Source organism: Gouania willdenowi, chromosome 1 (genome assembly GCF_900634775.1).
Source record: "Gouania willdenowi chromosome 1, fGouWil2.1, whole genome shotgun sequence".
Taxonomy (NCBI): domain Eukaryota; kingdom Metazoa; phylum Chordata; class Actinopteri; order Blenniiformes; family Gobiesocidae; genus Gouania; species Gouania willdenowi.
The window spans coordinates 32,404,571-32,425,456 of record NC_041044.1 but is presented as its reverse complement, the minus strand read 5'-3'; the positions used below and the strand labels follow the sequence as shown (position 1 = coordinate 32,425,456).

The following is a 20,886-nucleotide window of genomic DNA, read 5'->3' as shown; positions in this document are numbered from 1 at the left end:
ATTGACAATATAAGTGAACGGGAGTAGAAAGGCGGAAAACAGTCAAATGTAAAAATTTAACTCAAAGTAAATATAATCTGACTTATATCATGATCACAACATCCCCGATCTCAGCATTTAGAGAAGGGGTGTCTAACCCATTTTAGTTTGGGGGCCAAATAAAAAGCAGCTTATCTTAAGTAGTCCGCAGATTTTAGGCTGGAAAATGAGTCATTTGAACATTATTGTGCTGTAGTTTGCACTTCCATATGTAAATAAATGATAAAATATGTATGGCACTGATAATAACAAAGCAATAAGTGACATATCAGTCCTTGCAAGATATTTACTTTCATTATTTTTTAGAATTTGTGACCAATTTTTATGTCGTTTGGGGAAATTTAGTGTATAATTTGAAGAAAGTTGCAGGATTTTGGAAAAATGGAGAGATCTTTTAACAATTTTGGGATAGAAAAAAATACTTCCATAATGCTGTATACTGTAAGCACTGGGAAAATGTGAGCCCTGCTAATATTGTGGAGATTCATTGAATTTGAGTATTATTTTGGATATATCTCGCTGCAGTATCTACAACTGAATTAGTTGGTAATTTACACAATGATTCATGGTTTCTCTGACTATTTTTACTTTCTGCTATGGGACGATTTGGATGATCTGAAGGCCCCTGGAAGTTTGACACGTGTGATTTAGAGAAACAAGAGTTCAGAACAAATGATTACAACATGTGACAAAGCCTGTGAAAATAATAGCGCTTTACATTAGTTTCCTCTGCAAAGACATACTGTATTACTTGAGATCTCTACGTCACTTGTTTTGATCTTCTAAATGTATCGTTAGAACAGAACCAATGAGTAGTAGCAGTACTTGATTAGTGAATAGTATAATGTCAGTTCAATCTTTAACATTTTTACTTGAAACCTTGGTATTAAAAATGGTTCAACACAAAGCAGCAATGTTGGACTTTTCAGAACAAACAACTGCAGTGAGAGGGTGAAAGCAGCTGAATCTGTGCTGGCCGAGCTTAAAATACAACCTGCTATCTGAGCAACAGAAATGTGTAATCTGGCTCTGTCATGAGACCTATAACCCTAGAGTCAAAACAAATAAGCAGGGAAAAAAGGAGGGAAAGAGAGAAGAGGGAAAGGCAGAAAAGGAAAACTCAGGAAAAGCTCATTTCCAGCTGTCGACAAATTTAGTTTTTCTAGCTGAAAATGTGTAAAATATAGCAAAAACTGAGGAAAGGAAACATAAACAAAGCCAGCTGCTGACTGTGTCGCACACTGAGTAAAGCTAAATATGAATAAAACGTCACTGTGAGGATGACTGTGTGCAAACAGAAGGCTAACTGTGAGGAGACACCTGTCGCTGATGAGAGTTTTTGGGCTCAAAGTCGAAACAGCTGCGAATAACGTGCACAGAATCACATGACCACAACGAACAAAGGCCGCACAGGCACGCTGCTGCACAGCTGTACAGTATTGTGACATTTAATAGATATAACAAGGTGTTGACTCAAAATAAAATTAAAAAAAAGAATCATCTTGTTCCTGAACACTAAACTAATACCGAGTTTAAAACTTTAATCCCCACGATCCTAAAAAAGGTTGTCGAAAGATGGATGGATGATATAAAACTGTTGACAAAAGTCATCTAAAGCTTAAGAATTTGAATGTTTTTAAAATCCGAAGAAATACATACAACAATAAAGATGAAGATAAAGCTAAATGTGATATGACTAATGATAATAAACGTGCATCTGCAATAGTCATGCCAATTTCAACACAAACACTAATATATTTCCAAATATGTTCAGTAAATTGAGACTGCATTAAAGCTGCAGTATGTATGTTTTTCAACATTCTAAAGTCCCAAACATACTAAGCGAAATGGATTCACGGGGTCCCTCTGACTCGGTATGTGGTGTGGACTGTGAGTGACAACAGCTTGGTGATTTCTCACGATTCTACATACTGCAGCTTTAAGTGCATTAAAGTGTGACATACTGTATATAGCATTTTAATCAACTAGGGATGTCCCGATACAAGTTTTTCGATTTCCGATATGATACCAATATTGCAGCCTTGCGTATTGGCCGATACCGATATTGATCCGATATCAGCATGAATCTTTTTTTTTTCTCTCTCTCTCTCTTTTCTTTAATAAAAAAATAATAATTTCCTATTTTGCTGTGTGGAATGTTAGAAAAGTGGGGTCAGAAGGCTGTCACACACCTCAGTACACAGGTCGAGTATGGACAGGTGTTTATAATGGAATGGAATGATCATTCTGTGCCTGATGTCTTAACTCAACCTTAATACAACTCTACAACAGCAGCAGGTTTGATGGTAAAATAACGTGTGTGTAATCCAGTGAAGTAAATGCTAAACATAGAGTTTGATCTAAGAAACCATAAATCAGTCGGACACAATTTATTGCCACGTGTTGGGATGAGTTCAAACTGTAGCCCGCTGTACCATTCCATTCAAACACCAGGGGTGGTCAGCCACAGACACTCAATCCTTTCCAGCTCCACATGCCTAAAGCCAGGCTCCATAATTATAGTACTCATTTACCCTTTGGTAAATGTACTTTATTTACACACAGTGGAAACCTGCCTCAGCAGCACTGCTCACCTGCTACTCTGCTTCAACACGACAGGCTAGGGAAACCCTGCGGAGCATGTGCAGAATGTGGATCACATTTAATACTTTTATTAGCCGCTGCACGGCCCTAACCAGCAGCAGTCAGCTACTGTCTGATCATAATCACACACGTGTCTGACTGTACTTAAGCTTCCTGATCAATCATGTTCCTATTAACTTGTCTCTTTATCCTAATGCTGTGAGTGTAATTCACATGAACCGCTGCATGCAGCCTGCAGAGGCCCACACACATTACACCAGAGTAAGAGGACACTTCAACTAAAGACCTGCCCTGAGTCAACAACACAAAGTAAACACTGAGTTGCCTGAAAGGCGGGATGTGTGTTGTTAAACTGCTTCACAAACTGATGCAACTGTTCAAAGGGCACAAACTTTATTGCGAACACTATTGCTTGTAGATAAGGAGTTGGACTTATATTTCAGTCATGTATAAATACCACTGATATGTATAGATATCACTAGGAGGGGAATCAACATTTTAACTATAAAGACAAAAGGAAAGCACATGTGACCAGCCATTAAACCCACTAGTTTAATATTAATTATTAATATTAAAGGTAGGATAGGTAATTTCCTCCAGATACACTTTGTACGTTTTTGGTTGAAATTGTCTTTATGTCCTGTCAGAAAATAAGACCTTATGTGCTATGAAAAAGGAACGAAGAAAATCTGTCATGAACAATGAAAAATGACGGTTCGTTTTTTTTTTTTTTTATCAATCATGTCTCCCTTTTTTTAACATTTATAATGATAAAGTTTAGAGTTTATTTACCACTGAATGAGAAAATGTAGTGTCTAAGCAATACAAGCATGAGCTTAAGTCCACTTCTGGAGCACCGTCGCTCATGCATGTGAGCGTGGGACATGGCTTTAGAGGGAGCACAGAGGGGAGGGGGCGGGTAAAAGCGGATGCTACTTTCAAAATCATGCTAGTTTTTGAAAATTACCAACCCAGCCTTTAATATATGGGGATCAGTTTAAAGAAACGCCCAATGGCCTGCAGACTGTTTGGAGAGTATCATCAGAGAGCCTGAGTCAGGGTGTGGTAGTTCTGTGTCCATTCCAGTGTCGCAATATCTACACAAACTGTTACACACACATGCACATTGTCCAGTTTATGTTGTAACATCTTAAGAAATCGCTTTATACGACAAAATGGGAACTGATTACCCAAACTCTTGGACAGTGAAACACAGAGTGTGTAACTTGCACCAAGTTCATAGTAGGGCTGCACAATTGATCAAATTTTAATCGTGATCATGATTTTGGTTGCCATAATTAAATAAATCTGATAGCCTGCAATATTTACATATACAATATGGGCTCTGCACTCTGTAATTATGTAATTATTTTGTTAGCCTTTGGTAAATTATACATTCTTGGGTTGATTTTTTAAATAAAAAAAATCTATAATTCTTATTTAAAGCTTCATTTTGCACTGTAAACTACACACATATTGTTTGTTTGTTGTTAGAAGTAGTTTAATAAAAACAGATTTTTTTCTTTTCTTTCCTTAATATGATAAGTAATTGTGATTATGGTCATGATTACAATATTGATCAAATATAACTGTGATTATCATTTTGGCCATAATCGTGCAACACTAGTTCACAGCCAAGCTGTTTTTCACCTTTTCAACTTAAAAGGGAACAATAGTAAAACAAAGACTAATGCCAACAGCTAGCTTCCGCACAACAAACACAACATTCAGCTATTACACAAAATGTGAATAACACAAAGAAACACACTTACAGTTTAAGTGTCACTTGTAAATTTTCTTCCACTGGATTTTATTTTGAAATATTTTATTTCTTTGAAATCTGAATTAGTTCAGATTTGTAGATGGTAATTTTTTTTTCTGAAATAAGATCAACTTAATTTATGTGCGATGGGAAGGTAATGTGTTTTATTTCGATTCATTTTTGCATGAAATCAAACAATGTGAATGAATTAACTGCATGAGTGACCTTTGACTTTAAATAAATATGAAAAACAGTAATTACGATAATGACATGTACATCATTACGTTGAATGATTATTGTGATTTATCACAGTGCCAATTATTCTCATCTGTCTGTACAACATACACTCACAGCCTCTCGAGGACAGGATTTAGTCGGGTCTGAGACAATATATAGTGCGAGTATAATTGAACAACTTTCTACTCACAGGGCTCTGCAGTATCTGCGTGACTCGTTTCTTCTGCTCCAGGACATTGAAGTCTTGCCGAAGGTCAGGGGACATGTTTCTCTCCCTGATGTATTCCGGATTGTTGACGTCGACCCGGTCAAAGTAGCGCTCCTTGGTTTCTCTGCCCGGAACAGGAGGAGGGGTCTTGACCCCCTGATGGCTGTCCGCACTCATGCCTGCTGCTCCTCTCTCGTTTTCTTAACGTGTTGCACTCCAACTCTAACCTGTGGAGCAAAGATGGACATGTAAGGAATCACAGTTAATATAACTGTAAATAAAATAAGTAAGAAATACCTCAATAAACTATAAATAATGGAACAAAGGTGTGGTAATAAAATACAATACACAAATACAAATAAATTATACTCAAAGTAAAAGTTACTAGTTACTTTAACCTCCCACATTTATTGTTGGTAATAAATCTTGCCACAGTAAATATCTCATGTATAAACTTAAAAGGGAAGAGACCAAATCTTGAACAATTGGAACTTAATTTATTTTCCACAAAGGCATCTGTATAAAATAAAAGGTTTGTCAAAATGTACAATGCTTTTTTTTAAATACAATAACAGTATAGCTAAGTATACTGTAGCTACATTTATACTGTAAAACATGCTAAATAATAATGACATAATACACAGTCATACCAGTGGTGGTAAGCTACAATGTAGCCACAGCTGCCCTGGGGCATACTGACAGAAGCGTGGCTGCCATTTCACGCCTACGGCCCCTCTGACCACCACCAACATTCATGCACAATTCATACCCATTCATAAGAGGCAATGTGGGAAAAGCGCCTTGCCCAAGGACACAACAACCATTTGGATAGAGCGGGATTTGAACCCCCAACCCTGCGGTTACTGAACAACCCACTGAGCCATGGTCCAACCATAGAAAATGGCTTTGATCAGAACGTGAGTACTTGAAATCTGTTACTTTCACCTCTGTCTTTCACAGTGCTGCTAACATAGAGAAGCTCAGATACACATTCACACCTACAGACACATAAAAAACATGGAAAAGGATCAAACCCAGCATCAAACTGAAGCACAAATGAGGAGAACATGCAAACTCCAAGCTGAAAAGTCTCTAACCTCAGTGCCAAAACCCAAGCCTTTTTGCTTCTTGGTAGAAGAAGTGCTTCATTTCTGCAAATTATGGTCCCATTCCCAACCAATAATTTCACTCAACACAAAGAAAAAACCATTGCTTTGATGTATTTTTTTTTCTCTGTGTCTCAGAAGTTTAGGATCCATTTGGCTGAGACAGCACCTTAAACAGTTCATAATCAGCGTGAGTACAGTTGGACTCCCACTGTGATTTCCTCAAACGTGAAGGGACGGAGATGTTATTAGTGGAGTTGCTTTTCTGTGGATGAATGTAAATGACAGGCACAGCTCTGACACACACATGCTGAGTCACACGCGCTTGTCGGCGCCAGTCAGGTCAAGCTGACAGCTTGTCTGACAAAGCTTATGAAGAGAATGGTGATGTTTGTGTGAAGGTTCAGGCCTTGACCACTGGGTTGGTTTACTCCCACTGTTACATTCTCTAATTACCTGGCATTACATCAAGCATTCTGCAGGATGCAGCGATCAAAACAAAGCCCTTGCAATACGTTGGCTATACACACTGCAGGCAAATGCAACCCAAATATAATCTTTTTGGAGATATACGACCTGTATTTTCAAGACTGAAAAACACAATTTCAATTTTTTCAAATCCGACCCAGGTCACTTTCATATGTGGTCCTAAATCCGAAATATATCCGTTTTTTGCACTGCGACTGCAGTCTGGACGGCTGTAACGATTTCCATCCGACTACTACGTCATCAGCATGTATAGCAGCCATTACAATTTCAAAGTTATGAAGTTCTGACTTCTGTTGGAAAGAACATTTCTCAGCGCGACACAGTCCTCCACTGGACGCCTCCATATTTACTTACTGTAAACACTGTACGTGCCTGCAGGGTCATGTTTCACCTTAGAACCTCTTCTGCGCATGCGGGTCACTTCAGGGTCGCATTCCATTCATACTCCAAAGTGATTGAAGACATATTTAATATGAATAATAATAACTAGAGCACTCAAAGAGCGCAGACCTCCGCCAAGTAGCTAATTTCCACCCATATTGTGATTTAAAGAGTACAGCTCGGGTCTTAACCAAAACAAAGAGGTCAGAACACATTATTCCAGTTTTAAAGTCTTTACACTGGCTCCCAGTCAGCCTCAGAATAGACTTTAAAGTTCTGCTGCTGGTGTATAAATCTGTGAATGGGTTTGGTCCAGAATACATCAGTGACATGATAGTCAGGTATGAACCCAGCAGGTCTCTCAGATCTATGGACACAGGTCAGATAGTGGAGCCCAGAGTTCACAGTAAACATGGTGATGCTGCTTTTAGTTGTTATGCTGCAAAGAAGTGGAACAAACTGCCAGCAGAGCTGAAGTCAGCATCTAATGTGAACATTTTTAAATCAAAGTTAAAGGCACTTTTTTTCTCTACTGCGTATGATTGAGAGAGAGATTTTTGGTCATATTGTTCATGTAATGTGTTTGTTGATGATTTTAATTGAGTTTACTGATGATTATGAATGTTCTTATTGATTTTAAGCTGTTGAATGTTTTATCATGTAAAGCAAATTGAGTTGCCTTGTGTATTAAATGCGCTATACAAATAAATTTGCCTTGCCTTGCCTTACAGCATGCACTTCCCTACCACTATTACATCACCCATAAGCCACCGCGCTTAAAGGAGCAGGCACATCCACCCATATTGTGATTTCCAGGAGTGGTGTTTTCTCATTTTTGGTAATCCAGAACATCACCAAAATGTAATCACCTGTTCCTTGTCCCAATATCAACATCAACAAAAGACAGACAGACAGACGCAGGGTATAACATAACCTTACGCTCTTTGCGCTTGGCGAAGGTAATAATAATAATACAATCATCGTCACATATCGTTAAGGGACTTGCTCAACATCCTACAGTGATGGCCCAGGTGAGATTCAAACCAGTGACCCTCCGATTACAAGCCTGTTTCCTTTACCACTAGGAGATAACTGCCCATTCTATATGTAACATGAACGGTCAAAGAAAAAAAAATCAGATTTTTTGAAAAAAAATCTGAATTGTGCATTAAGACCTGCAGTGTGAACGTAGTGTTTGATGTGAAGAAAGAGGAACCCCAAATAAAATAGTAGCAACACAAATAATATTAGGTTATTAATGGAATAAACAGGAATTGAAGTGTAGTGAACACTAGCAGAGGATAAGATGATGGTGTATTAGGAAAAGGTGAGGCTTATGGGATCGCCAGCAGATGGTGTCCTGGCAAACAGAGGAGCGAGAGTCGGAGCGCTACCAGGAGTTCAACCATGGAATTCTGCTGCTTTGCACCTTAAGGCACACTAGACACAGCAGGATAGTCCAAACATAAAGAGTCACTCAACCCTCGGCGAGGGCATTTTGTTGGGAAACAGGAGGGTTGGAGAAGTGATCTGGTTTGACACATGCCACTAAGCTCCTCACTGAGGTCAAATACCATTTAAAAAGATGGTTGAGATGAGTGGAGTGACATACAGCTCAGTGTACAGACAAAAAGTTCAAACACGTCCACCCACGTGGTTAAATATGCACTGTGCCATGCTGTGGTTTTATTGACATATCGCTCACAGCCACATTTCACCATGATAAAACTTGACAAGCATATACCGAATTATCAGCTGCACCTTTGCTCAATAGACCAGCCGATTAATCAGGGCTGATTTTAGCTATTACAGATTTAATCGACTTTGCTCAATAGCCCGGCCGATTGATTGGTCTGTAACTGATGTATTATTTGCTACGTGGAAATTCTGCGGCTCTGTGCAGTGCTTTACGCATTGTTAGCTGTCACTTTTGAATAGGCAGTCATGATTACAAAATGACAACATCGGGAGATGTGCCCTAGTTCATGGTTTCCAGTTACATTTAGCCTTTTTTTAAAAATATATTTTACTGTTAGCGATTTGAGCAACTTCATTTTTTATTCTTATTTTTACATTACATTACGGAAATACAGTTTGCACAAGTTTTCCTTTTTTTTTTTTACAGTCCCTATGTTGACATTGTTTCTAATTTCAAGGGCCCTATCCTTTTTTACATGCATGTAGTTTCTATTACAAATATTCTCTCATCACTAGTTCATTCAGTATTTTGATATGGTAACTAAACGAACCTGATTTTGCAAATAAGCTGTTGTGTAAAGGAGGTAAAAACAAATTCCGGGTAGCTATAAGGAAATACATTTATAGTTCAGGAATATCACGAATCTTGTATCCTTGCATATTCTGAACAAATCCTGTGTGCTATTCGATGCTTTTGTAACAAATAATTCATCAGAACTACAGGACTTCTCTCTCTATATCATATCCCCTGGGACATGATGTGATTTATGCTTATGGAAACAGAAAATGAGTGAAATATCCTTATTATTGAAAGCAGCTGGGCAGTGGAGAGTTATGTAACCTGATACTGAATCTGCCTGCCGTGCTTTGAGTACTGAACAGATTGAGAAGAGCCAAAGGGCCAGAGTACATACATCGAGCCTCGAACTGTTGTCTAAGAGCTGAATATAAGGACTCACAAATGTTAAGTTTAGCTTGTGTCAAAAGCAAGAAATAAAACATTGTGAGAAGTGATTACAAACAAAGCTCATTCCTTGCATTTCCCAAATGGGTGACATTCTGCATGTCTTAATGCAACAGCTGCAGCTTTGCCAAAAATAAAACGTGTCCCTCTCCCTTCACAACATATATCAAAACACTATCCCATGCCTGGCAGTTCCCGGCATGAACTTCCATTCCGACCCCCCCAACCCCACACTCTCCCGACCTCTCCTCTGCCTGTCTCAATGGATCATTGTTCCACATCTCAAATCAACTCAGTCTGGTTGCATCCAGACTCATCAATGGTTTGTTGGCTTGTGCCAATGAGAAAGAAAGAAAAGCAAAAGTGAAAGGGTTGCTGGTTTCAGAGACAGCTCAATAAAACAACACAATCAAATAAAGAGAAAAAGCACCTGTATACCATGGCTGCAAAGAGAGTTTTGCACTCCAATTAATTCTAGCATCGCAGATGTCTGACTGTGAAGCGAAGCGTGCTGTGTTCACTAAACTTTGCTGGACTGCAACCACAGCTTCAGGCAAGGTGACTGTAATGACCTCTGACCCTTTGACCTTTAGTGACCCTTCCTCCCGCTTTGCCTCCTGTCTAGTTCAGCTGCCACAGCCGTCAGTTTTAATCAGCAGCAGAGACGGCCAGGAGAACTTTCTCATCTATGAACACATACAAGTGCAATAAATCCCATCAACGCCGCAAACCCAAGACTGCTCATGTGGTTTTGGTTTGAGGTAGTTGGATGATAAATGGGTAAGCCAAGCACCTGCGTCTGAGCCTGACTCAATTCTTGAGGAAAACCTCACCTGCCATGATAGTCTAGATGTTGAATTTAGAGCAGGAAATCAATGAAATCAGATTATTACACCCTTAAAAGCCATAACCTCAAACCACCATGTAATGCTCTGATATTTGGGGGCGAAACACAGTCCTAAAATAGCAAAGCCAGCTGAAATGTATTCTTCAAAGTAAAAGTAAAGTCAAATTCATCCCTTTTTCCTAAAAACTTTCCGATATAAACATTTCTTAAGCATAGCAAAATAGTTGCTCTTTAGGGATCGTCCAGTAGCTTTACACCAAAGAGATGCCATGTGTTCTAGATAAATGCTAAAAGGAGACAACCACTTTTCATCAGACAAACACACAGTGTAAGCCTTGTAGATCATCCATCCATCCATTTTCATACCCGCTTATTCCCGTTTATCAGGGTCGCGGGGGTCTGCCGGTGCCAATCTCCGGCTCTCATAGGGCGCTGGGCGGGGGTACACCATGGACAGGGCGCCAGTCCATCACAGGCAGACAACCACTCATTCACTCCTATGGGCAATTTAGAGACTCCAATCAACCTTACAGTCATGTTTTTGGATTGTGGGAGGAAGCCGGAGTACCCGGAGGAAACCCACGCAGCACGCAAGGAGAACATGCAAACTCCACACAGAAAGGACCCAAGTGTCCACCCCAGGGCTTGAACCCAGGACCTTCTTGCTGTGAGGCGGACGTGCTAACCACTAAGCCACCGTGCGCCCGCCTTGTAGATCAATAAATTGAAAATCATTTACTCGAAAAAAAGATTGAAAATGTTGAAATTGCCTCTAGAAAGTTTGTTTGGTTCTCCACTGTAAACAATATGTTTATTAGCATTTTCGGAAATGTTTTGCACATTGCATTGTGAGAGGTGAAGTCCCGTAAACTGATACAAAAAAGTTATTCATTCTAACTGTGATTTCTTGGAGGACAGTGTTCGGCTGGACACCATTTTTGTTCTAGTTTGTTTTCGGTATTCTTCGTGATGACCTTAATCTGACTAAAGTGATAGTCTTATCCAGTGTTTTTATTCCATTTGGTAAAACTCAGCCTCTTTTTGCTCTGTGTTATGGAAGCTTACTGTATAAGACCCAGCACTCACCCATAATGCCTTAGTCCTTCCTTGACATTTGAGATGGAAAGCCAGATAAGAGCCAGTGGCTCAGACAACATATCTATTCATCTGGAAACTCAAGTTTACATGCTTATCTGCCACATCTATTTTGGCCCAGCCTGCAATGTTTTTTGTCTTTAAGAGAAACCAGTTAAATGTTGGTTAACGCAATCCTAATAAAGGCAAAACCCATTAAAATAGTGCAGATAATTCTGGCGCTGTGTATAAGAAAAGAGCACCCTCATATACAAACACACACACCTCATATCACTGCCTCGGGGTAAGTTTCAAAGCAAACTTGCTTTTGTTTCTGCCACCCCTAAAAATAGACAAACTTTTGGGTTGTAATGGCAACAATACCAGGAAATAATCTCTATGGTGCTAATTGTATTCGTTTCCACTGCAGAAGAAGTAAGCACATGGTCACTTGTGATTGTAAGCCTCACTTGTGTTTACGCTGACACCACATAGACAAGTGCACACACATCCTCAGAGAGGTTGGTGTGTTCCCTGTCTAAACACGTTCGCATGACAGATTGAGCAGTGAAACTAAAATAAGTGTGCGAGTCAAGCGTTTCGAAGCGTACATGATCCACCATCAGCTTTGCTATGAGATGAGGAAATCTGTTACTGAGCCCAACAACATACCAGCCATCTGCATTTCATCTGAAGAGGTTAAGTTTGTAAATTCTTTTTAGGTCAGAGCAGCAATTGGCTCGTTTTTTTTTAATGTTGCAACACAATCATTTCGTTGATGCTTTCTTTTTTAACCTTCAGCTGTACTAAATGGATGCATTTTCCAAAAAGTAGGCTTAGTTAATCACTTGCGTCTTCAATGTGTCAAACTGGATATTAGAACCTGAGCTAATCTTCTACAGGGCTCACACATACAGTATTGCATCGTTACTGCCAAGTGTGATTATAGTGAAACCGTGTGTGTGTGTGTGTGTGTGTGTGTGTGTGTATACGTGTGTGACGTATGATGATGTGAATTTCCCCTAAAACTACAAATCAGTGTTGAGTATTTTAATCCCTAGCAAAACACTTTAAACTCAAACAGAAAACAAACAAACGTTTGTTCTAAGGTGCCTAAAGGAACCAAAAAAGTAAATAAATAAATTTGCCACTGCAATAGTGCCCAACTGCCCGTACTTAAAAAGAAAAGTGCAGGTCCAGGTGTACCAGGTGATCACAGGCTTAACACATTTGCACATATAGCCCAACCTACCTCGTAATCTATGTGGTCAGTGAATGGGAGAGAACCGGCAATAGTAGTAACCATTGGCTGAGGTGAAACACATGTCTTGATGTTTGCTGCTCACTGTCGAATAGTCGCAGTCGGATTGAATCAGTGGATTCCCGAGAGAACAAACGAGTCAGGGACGAGGAAATAAAAGGGACACAGAACTAAAGAAAGTTCTGTGTCCATTCAAAGCTTTAAAAAACCAGTTGGTCCACTTGTTTATCCAGATTTCAAAAGCTGATGCTGTTAGGATGAGCTGCCGGCAAAACAGTAGATTCAGCAGGATTCCAGCAGTATGTGCTCTGCTTTACTGGAGTCCACTGACAGAGATGTATCGACAGCTGTGAATGTATGTGTGTGTGTGTGTGTCCTAGGCGAATGAGGTTGTGTGTTTGTGTGGAAAAGAAGCTAAAGGGACCACGTGATGCAAGGCTTAATCCCCCGCCCACTGGCTGAAGGCACACATACACTCACTCACTCACTCACACACACACACACAGGCAGATACACCAATAAGGGCTCAGGCTCACACACTAATCGCTCCTCCTCCTCCCCCTCTGCCTTCCCTCTCTTCCTCTCCTCTTTTTTTTTTACTTTGATCCATTCACACTGTGCTCTATCTCCAAAATTCCAGAATCCTTTCTCTCTCTCTTTATGTCTCTCATTCACACCCACTGTCGTACGCCCTCTCTGGCGACTGTAGTAAAGGTCAGTGTTTATGAGTTGGGTTTAGAGGAGTCTAAGAGCAGCCACACAGCCTGCTGAAGCTAAAGCTGCTTCTTTTTTTTTACTGCTATTTCTATCACAAACGCATGGAGTTACTGATAAAAATTCCACATTAAACGCCCAACTAAAATGACAGCATGAAAACGAGAGTTTTAAAAACGGTTGTCATGTTTCAACGAGCCCAGGTCAGAGGTCGGTGTTAGCCTTACAGCAGCTGTCTGTAATTATGAGCTGTGTGCGCTCGGGGTAATGCTTGATGGAAATCGACGAAGCCAGAGTATATACAGGAGGACTAATAGCACACCCAAAATTGTTTCCGGTACAATATTTTTAAGAAATAATGTAATCTGCTTTTCTAAAAATATTGATGCCCAAAAAAATGTAATGTCTACTCACCCCCAACACGGACTGTTCACACTTCTACCCTCAGGCCGGATGTACAGAAGTGTGAAATGCAGGACCAGCAGACTCAAAAACTCTTTCTTCCCCTCTGCCATTAGACTCCTAAATGAGTGATCGGAGTCTAACAAACTATTCATCCACCCCCCCAACTCCCGCACCCCTTCCCCACTGAACTTGCACACCACCTGCATTCGCACTTTAGATGCGCCCATGCACAGCTAACACCATGTCTTTTTATTATGAAACAGCTTTTGCACATACCACTGTATATAGCAACTCTACTTTCTGTATAGTTAATATATTTGTATTTCATATTTTATAGCATGCCACTGTTAGTTATTATAGTTCTTATACCTTTTGATTTTATTCTTTTATTACGTAGGCATTCACTGGCAGTCGGCAAAGTAAGAATTTCATTGTACAGGGAAACGTGTTTCTAACTGCACATATGACAATAAACACTTTGAATCTTTGAATGCGTTTGTTTTAGTATTTAATAGTTTTTACAATCAAAACAGTTTATTTCTGCACAGATTTACTCTTAAAACATAGGCTGTATTCAGGCAGAGAACTCTGAAAATTAACATTCCGATACATTAGCACTAGGGCTGGGACTAAATTGCATTAATTGTGATTAATTATGAAATAAACACAGAAAAATAATGCATGTTAATGGCCTTTTTTATTGCACGAAACCTTTCTCATTTCACAAGATCCTGGTTTACCTATAATACTGATGCACAGACCACAACACAAGAAGATTAATCCAAGATTAATTAATTACAAAATCGTGAATTAATTAGATTTTTTTTTTTTTTTTTTTTAATCGAGCCACCTGACGTCAGCTCAGGTATGCAGCCTGTGCTACTAAAGTTGTCAAAACAGAGGCTCATATAGCATTTCAAACCCATTTCATAAAGCTTCTGTTTTCTGCTTATTTACTTATTCCATGCAGTGTCTGTCAATGTTTGTTTGAAGATTCTAACAAATGACGCATTCTGGTCAGGGTTGCCAGATAGAACTGATAATTCTACACATTAACCTCTAAAACTCCACCAAAATGTATCCTACACCACCTCCGACAGAGACTTTAAACCCAACCGAGTAACACAGCTTCTGCAGTGGTTCACTCTCCTTTCGCCACTGCACTTCATTAAAGGTGCAGTCTGCAACTCTTATAAAAGTGACTTTTTGCCAGAATGCACCGCAACCGAGCAAAAAAAAAAAAACAATCAGACTCAGGATTGTGTTTGATGGACTGTGTGAACTGTGTTGTTGCTGCTGCTGAGGTGTGTGCACATTGAGAGAGAGAAGTGCTGCAGTAATATGCTTTTAACAGAGCATGTTATATTACTGTGATGTTGCTGTCGGACTAACGTTAGCTTGTTAGCTCCTCTGAGGGAGGGACTTTGAAAAGTTTGGAGGCAGTTCAAGAGAGCAGCGGGGAGGGAGGGGGAGAGATGGACCTGAGAGTTGCGGACTGCACCTTTAAGACATGTTTGTTTATTGTTTACCTTTTATTCGGGGCTAATAATTATTCATGATATATAGTCATCAAGCCATCTAAAAACAATCACCGACTATCAAAACTTTACAATTCATTTTCTTATCGGATTTATTGCTAAACTAAAGTCCTGCTACAACAGTGATTCACAACCAGGGGTACAAGTACCCCTAAGGTACGGGAGCACTTTGCAGGGGGTACTCTGAAACATTTATCAATCAATTAAAAAAATGACAGGAAAACATTTATAGTTTCTTTTTAGGCTGTGTTTTGTCAAATTATTTACCACAAACTAACAATAATACTGCTTAATGAAATACTGTGACTTTAGGAGACAATATTTAGTTAGCTATATGTCCCAAAGAAGAGAGCATTTGCTTACAAATTAAGTAAATAAATGAAAGTTTCATTGTTAGTTTTTTTTAGACGCACTTAGTATTTTTCGTGGATTAAGCCTTAGGAAACCATGTTCGAGACACAGTAAGGAGTTCGAGAGAGCTCGCTGATACACAAATAAAACAGCATATGAATGAAGAGGGGGTACACCTGATTGATATTGCAAAGGGGATACACGGGACAAAAAAGACTGGGAACCACTGCGCCAAACGCAACCAACATAAATTACATCAAATAGGAAATTGCTTAGGTGAGATTATATAAATACCCTGCACTATTTCAATTCACATGAGACATGTATTTCATACTACTACAAGATACAGGACCCCACTTTGAGATCACACCTATCAGTTTAGTTTAATCATTGAAAGGATCAGTTATAATAAATAAAAGGTGGTAGTTGAAAATGCTCCTTCTATGCTTTATACCAGTTGCATATCCACATTATCCCAAAAACAGGAATAACCTAAAATGCAGAGGGTGCGACAATCTCCACCAAGCAGCAGCCTTTCTAGGTTTGCACACTCAAAGCTTTAAAAAGTTGTTTACGACACTATGTTAAAGATTAACCACGCCTGCCATTTTAACTGTGGAGTTTTTTTCTTTTATTGTACTCTTAACTGCACACAAGAATATCTACTTTTCTTGGCTTACTGCTAAAAAAGTTATCTCTCAATCTTCTGTGTCTAAATTTGTATTCGGATTTCAACTGGCTCTTACGGGTAATTTCTTACTTTAAGCAAATATACACAGAGGTTGAAGCAGAGGCAAGTTTTGACAGGGAGTTCTTTTGTAATAAAGAACTGAAAATAACCCCCACCTCCCCTTTACCTGACCTGTAAATAGCTTATGCTTGAGTTTCTGTTAGATAAATGGTAATAAATCTGCAGAGAAAGACACAAACATGGGCCGATACTGTAGGTTAAGAAGTTTGCATCTTCATATGAAAATGTTGGCTAACCAGCTTCTCCAGGAAATAAAACGAAGACTTAAGACAACAAGAAACTGGACGAATCTAGTAAAGACAAGGGTGGTGAAAAGTTCATTACTTTGTGAAATTTGTGACATGTTTTTTTTTTCTATAAAATGTATGAATTTTATATGTTTGAGATATTTTCCTTGGGTTTTGACTTTATTTAGATGAAAATTTTATTTGAGATGGTGAGTAATTTATCAACAAAACTAATGCTCTCGTAACCCTTTTAGTTTAAGGTTTCTGTACAAAATTTTAAATGGGATTTCTGGAAGATCGACGGAGAAAAGGTCATTTTAATGGTTTTATCAGGTTATACAATGGAACTGTAACTTGTATTCCCTGTAATGTAATGTACTGTTTTACAGTACTGGTTTAATTTAGCTTGATTGGGCAAATTGCGATTACAGGAAGTCTTCTGGGCCCCTTGCTTAGTGTGTGTAGTTAGTTTTGGCTTCCTGGTCTTTGCAGGTTTTTACAGTTTTTCTGACAATCGTGTTGGGAAGACACTGATTGACTGTTAAGGGTCATAGAAATATAGAATAAAATAGGAAATTGAACACACCGCAGATACTGGAAATAGGTCATCCCAAACCCACAACAGTCAGGGTTAGCTGTTAACCAAGAGAAAGAGATGGACTTCTGATGTTACACATAGTTAAGAAGGTCAGTGACGTTATTAGGCAGTCAAATCAAATGAGAGCTTTTGTGTGCATGTTCTCAGATTCTCAGTTATCTGTGGCCAGGTAAACAATCTTTCGCTCCATTGTAGTATAGGTTTATTGACGCTTTATTGTATGATTTGTCAAAGCAAACCGGTAAAGCAGATCCGATCAGAACACAGAGTGCTAAAATGCTAATCACCAGTTTGCAGCAATGTACATCACATGGTTGTCCTTATAGGTTCTCTAACCTTTATGTACCAGCAGAGGGTAGACAAATGTATATAGTGTCTTTATGACAAGAAAATGTTATCATACAGCCTTGTGACCGAATGTTATTGCTTCTGGCAGTAAAAAAAACAGCAAGTCGTTGAAAATATCTTAGTCACCAGATGTGTTTGAAGGAGTCAATTTGTTATTCTCTTGGACGGCTGGAGTATATTTATGTGACAAATAGGACCGCTGTGGCCTTTAACATCCAAAGGCCACATGACTTTACCACACCAACATAAAGAGCAATGTGTGCTGCAAAGTGGAATAACTTGGATTGCGAAACAATAAACTAACATAGCCAGAACTGCCTTTAGATGATACAGTAATAGTTCCTGACTTCTTTGATAGGGTTTTAACAAGTCCAGGAGGACTCCTAGAACTTATCTGTGAACCATCACAAGTGTTGCCTAGTAAACATTATGTACTTTGTGTTTTCCTCATTCTCCCAAGGACTGAGTGATCACAAGTGATCATCAATGATAAAAAGATGTTACTGTTCGAATGAAAAACATACATTTCCAAACAACCTGAAATCATGGATAGACAGATTCAGGCATACATTATATTAAATCTACCCAGAAAATGAACGTTCTATGCAACATTACAACATGAGCCAAGATTTTGATTCTATACTTTTTTAACCCCAGTTTAAGAAATACTAAATAACGTTGATGGAAAAATAAATTGTCATGCATACTACTAGCTGTATGACGTATACAGTAGATATGTTATTTTATACCTTCAGTATAATGGAAAATGGAAAAAAAAACAAGCACAACTACTAGTAATCTATTTGTTTAACAAAATTAAAATGATAATACTATGACAACTTGGCTCCAATTGTGCTTGCCACTTACTACAAAAAGTAACATTGTTAGAGAGACCCATCAAACTGGGGATTCCATCTTAGTCCAAACTGGTTGTCTCAAGGAAGACGGGCCTCTTAATGACTCTGGTACACAAAATGACTGTTATTGTCATGGGCCCACATGTGTGACACATGTCTGCAATCCACACAACAGGCACACTATTAATGAGTCCTCTGCAATTCCACAGAACTCTAAAGGAATTCTGGATTTTTGTTTGAAGAACAACTGATTTTAAGCTTTTGTTGTTTCTATCGGAAGTTTCTGACACATTATTGTAGCTCTCCTGTTGTTGTTAATCTCTATTTACAGCACCTTAGGCCTAAGGCAAAGAGTGACATATTACCTGGTGTACGCCTGCAAACACACATTGACAAACCTGTAAATCTGTCTCCCCACTGTTTATCCAACTTCTAACACCTCTTCTAGTTTTACACTCGTATGAGGAATGATCCTAAGTAGCCACTAATCCATGTTTGAGGGGTAATGGGGCATTTAGAGAGGAGCTAATATTTAACTATCTGCATCAAAGTCAGATTCACCGCCTTGAGTGTTGGCTGGTTACAGCTCTGTCGCTGTGTGAGGAGGAGTTTCAGTTAGAAATAACACAAGCGCACAAACTGGTAACCAACTCTGAACACACCATCTTCTGCAAGGCTTAAAAGGTTTTTAAGGGAACATTCTACATACAAATAGGAAGTCAAATGTGTATATTTAGAGTCTTTCTTGGTTGACAATGATGAAACATGGATGAGGAATAAAAAAAGGGAAGTTAACGCCTGGTTGCACCGTCGGTCAAATGTGCCATTTGAGGTCATGCTGAACTATGACGGATAGGCACAGGAAGGAAAGACTACACCAATAACCTACATCTCATGCTTACTGGGCTTTCAAAGAGCTCACTTAAAATCAGGATTCATAAGAAAATATATATCAATCATATTTTATCAAATTTTGAGAAGTTGTAAAGTAATGAAAGGGAAGAAAACCCCTAAATAAGATCTTCTTTCTTTCATCTTCTCTATAATTGTTTCTTGTAGGGGCAGTTGCAGGAGTCTTTCCCATCCAACTTACAAACACAATGTGTGGGACACATTGTGTGCAAAGAAACAATCGTACCCTGTAACACTTTTTAAACCCAAATTCAAGCATGGGCCATCGACAAACCTCTTCCACTTCGTCTTATAAATGCAACCCTACGTCCTTGTCGTGGGTGGTGGAAACAGGTAATGCCATGAAGCTACTTAATTATGGAAACATTGGCAAATACGTATACCAGTCAGTGCCAGAGAGGCAGACAATGAAAACAGGGGGTTACATTTTCAGCTGTTCTCGAACCCGGTACCCTCGTTTAAAGCCTTGGATCCGATTTAAATGCATCATTTTCAGTCTGTCTGTGGTTGTCACTTCCATTAGAATCACTGCAAATCTGATGAGTTGATGGACATACAGCTGCATTTACTGCTTCTTTTTTTTTTTAGCAACAATACCAAACACCTTATCTGAATGTTACACAGCTGCTATTCTTTAGACCTAAAACCATCTACTCCTCTAACGAAACAAGCTTGTGTAAAATGTATTTAGACATTTATTCTGACAAAACTGACAAAAACTATATTATTTAGTTCATCAAATCAGATATTCTATTAAAGCTGCAATGTTGGAAACGTCGGCATTTATTTGTAATTTACATTTACTACATATTGACAAATCTGAGAAAAAAGCAGCTACCATAGTAGCATTTGTTTGTTATACTATGCGCTGATTAAACAAATGCTTAAATTCACCTTTTAACCTTCAGTATCGTGTGAAAAGAAACACAACTGGTACACTACACACATTTGTTCACTTATACAGTCAAACTCTAATTAGCCAATAACCTAACAAACATTTTGCAAAGATGTTGATGTCTATCATAATCTGTTATTGCTACATTTATGGCGGCCCAGTTAAGTGGATCTGACATTAGTGGTACAACAATTTAGGGTGATTTAAATAGGATTATACAAAAATAAACTCAAATGAAACAGTCCTCCCGCACACATACAGACGTCCATACACACACTCCTCAGTGCTAATCACTCTGTAATCATAGCTGGTAAGTACAGAGCCGTGGACACAGTCGAACAGGCCTCTGTTGATTCAACCACACAAACCTAAACAATCTATCCCTGCATGTCTGTGTTGCTAACTGCTACCGTATGTCCTCACCATAAGACACTGCCTTCATAGTCACAGAGGTGCCAAACAGCAGCATCAACTGAACTCAACGACTCCACACAATCCAGCTTCACCGTAGAGTTTTGTGCTGAATTAGCTTTGGTGAGAAATACTGGACAGCTTCCAATCAGTCTCATGCTGACATTAATTCCTCATTGAAGAAGGCTGATGGAGAAACTGGTCAATCC

General features: G+C 39.0%; 1 protein-coding gene across 6 annotated transcripts in view; it reads right to left on the bottom strand.

Moving 5' to 3' along the window:
• add3a (adducin 3 (gamma) a) overlaps window positions 1-20,886 on the bottom strand; it is a 97,041-nt gene that overhangs the window by 35,431 nt on the left and 40,724 nt on the right. For 2 of the 6 annotated variants that reach the window (XM_028457333.1, XM_028457324.1), the window contains exon 2: window positions 4,833-5,077. In XM_028457333.1, coding sequence (XP_028313134.1) covers window positions 4,833-5,027 — 195 coding nt within the window. In that variant the 5' untranslated portion in view covers window positions 5,028-5,077. Of the gene's footprint in view, window positions 1-4,832; window positions 5,078-12,661; window positions 13,093-20,886 lie in introns of those variants that run through there. The other 4 variants (XM_028457351.1, XM_028457315.1, XM_028457361.1 and 1 more) reach the window with 4 other exon arrangements.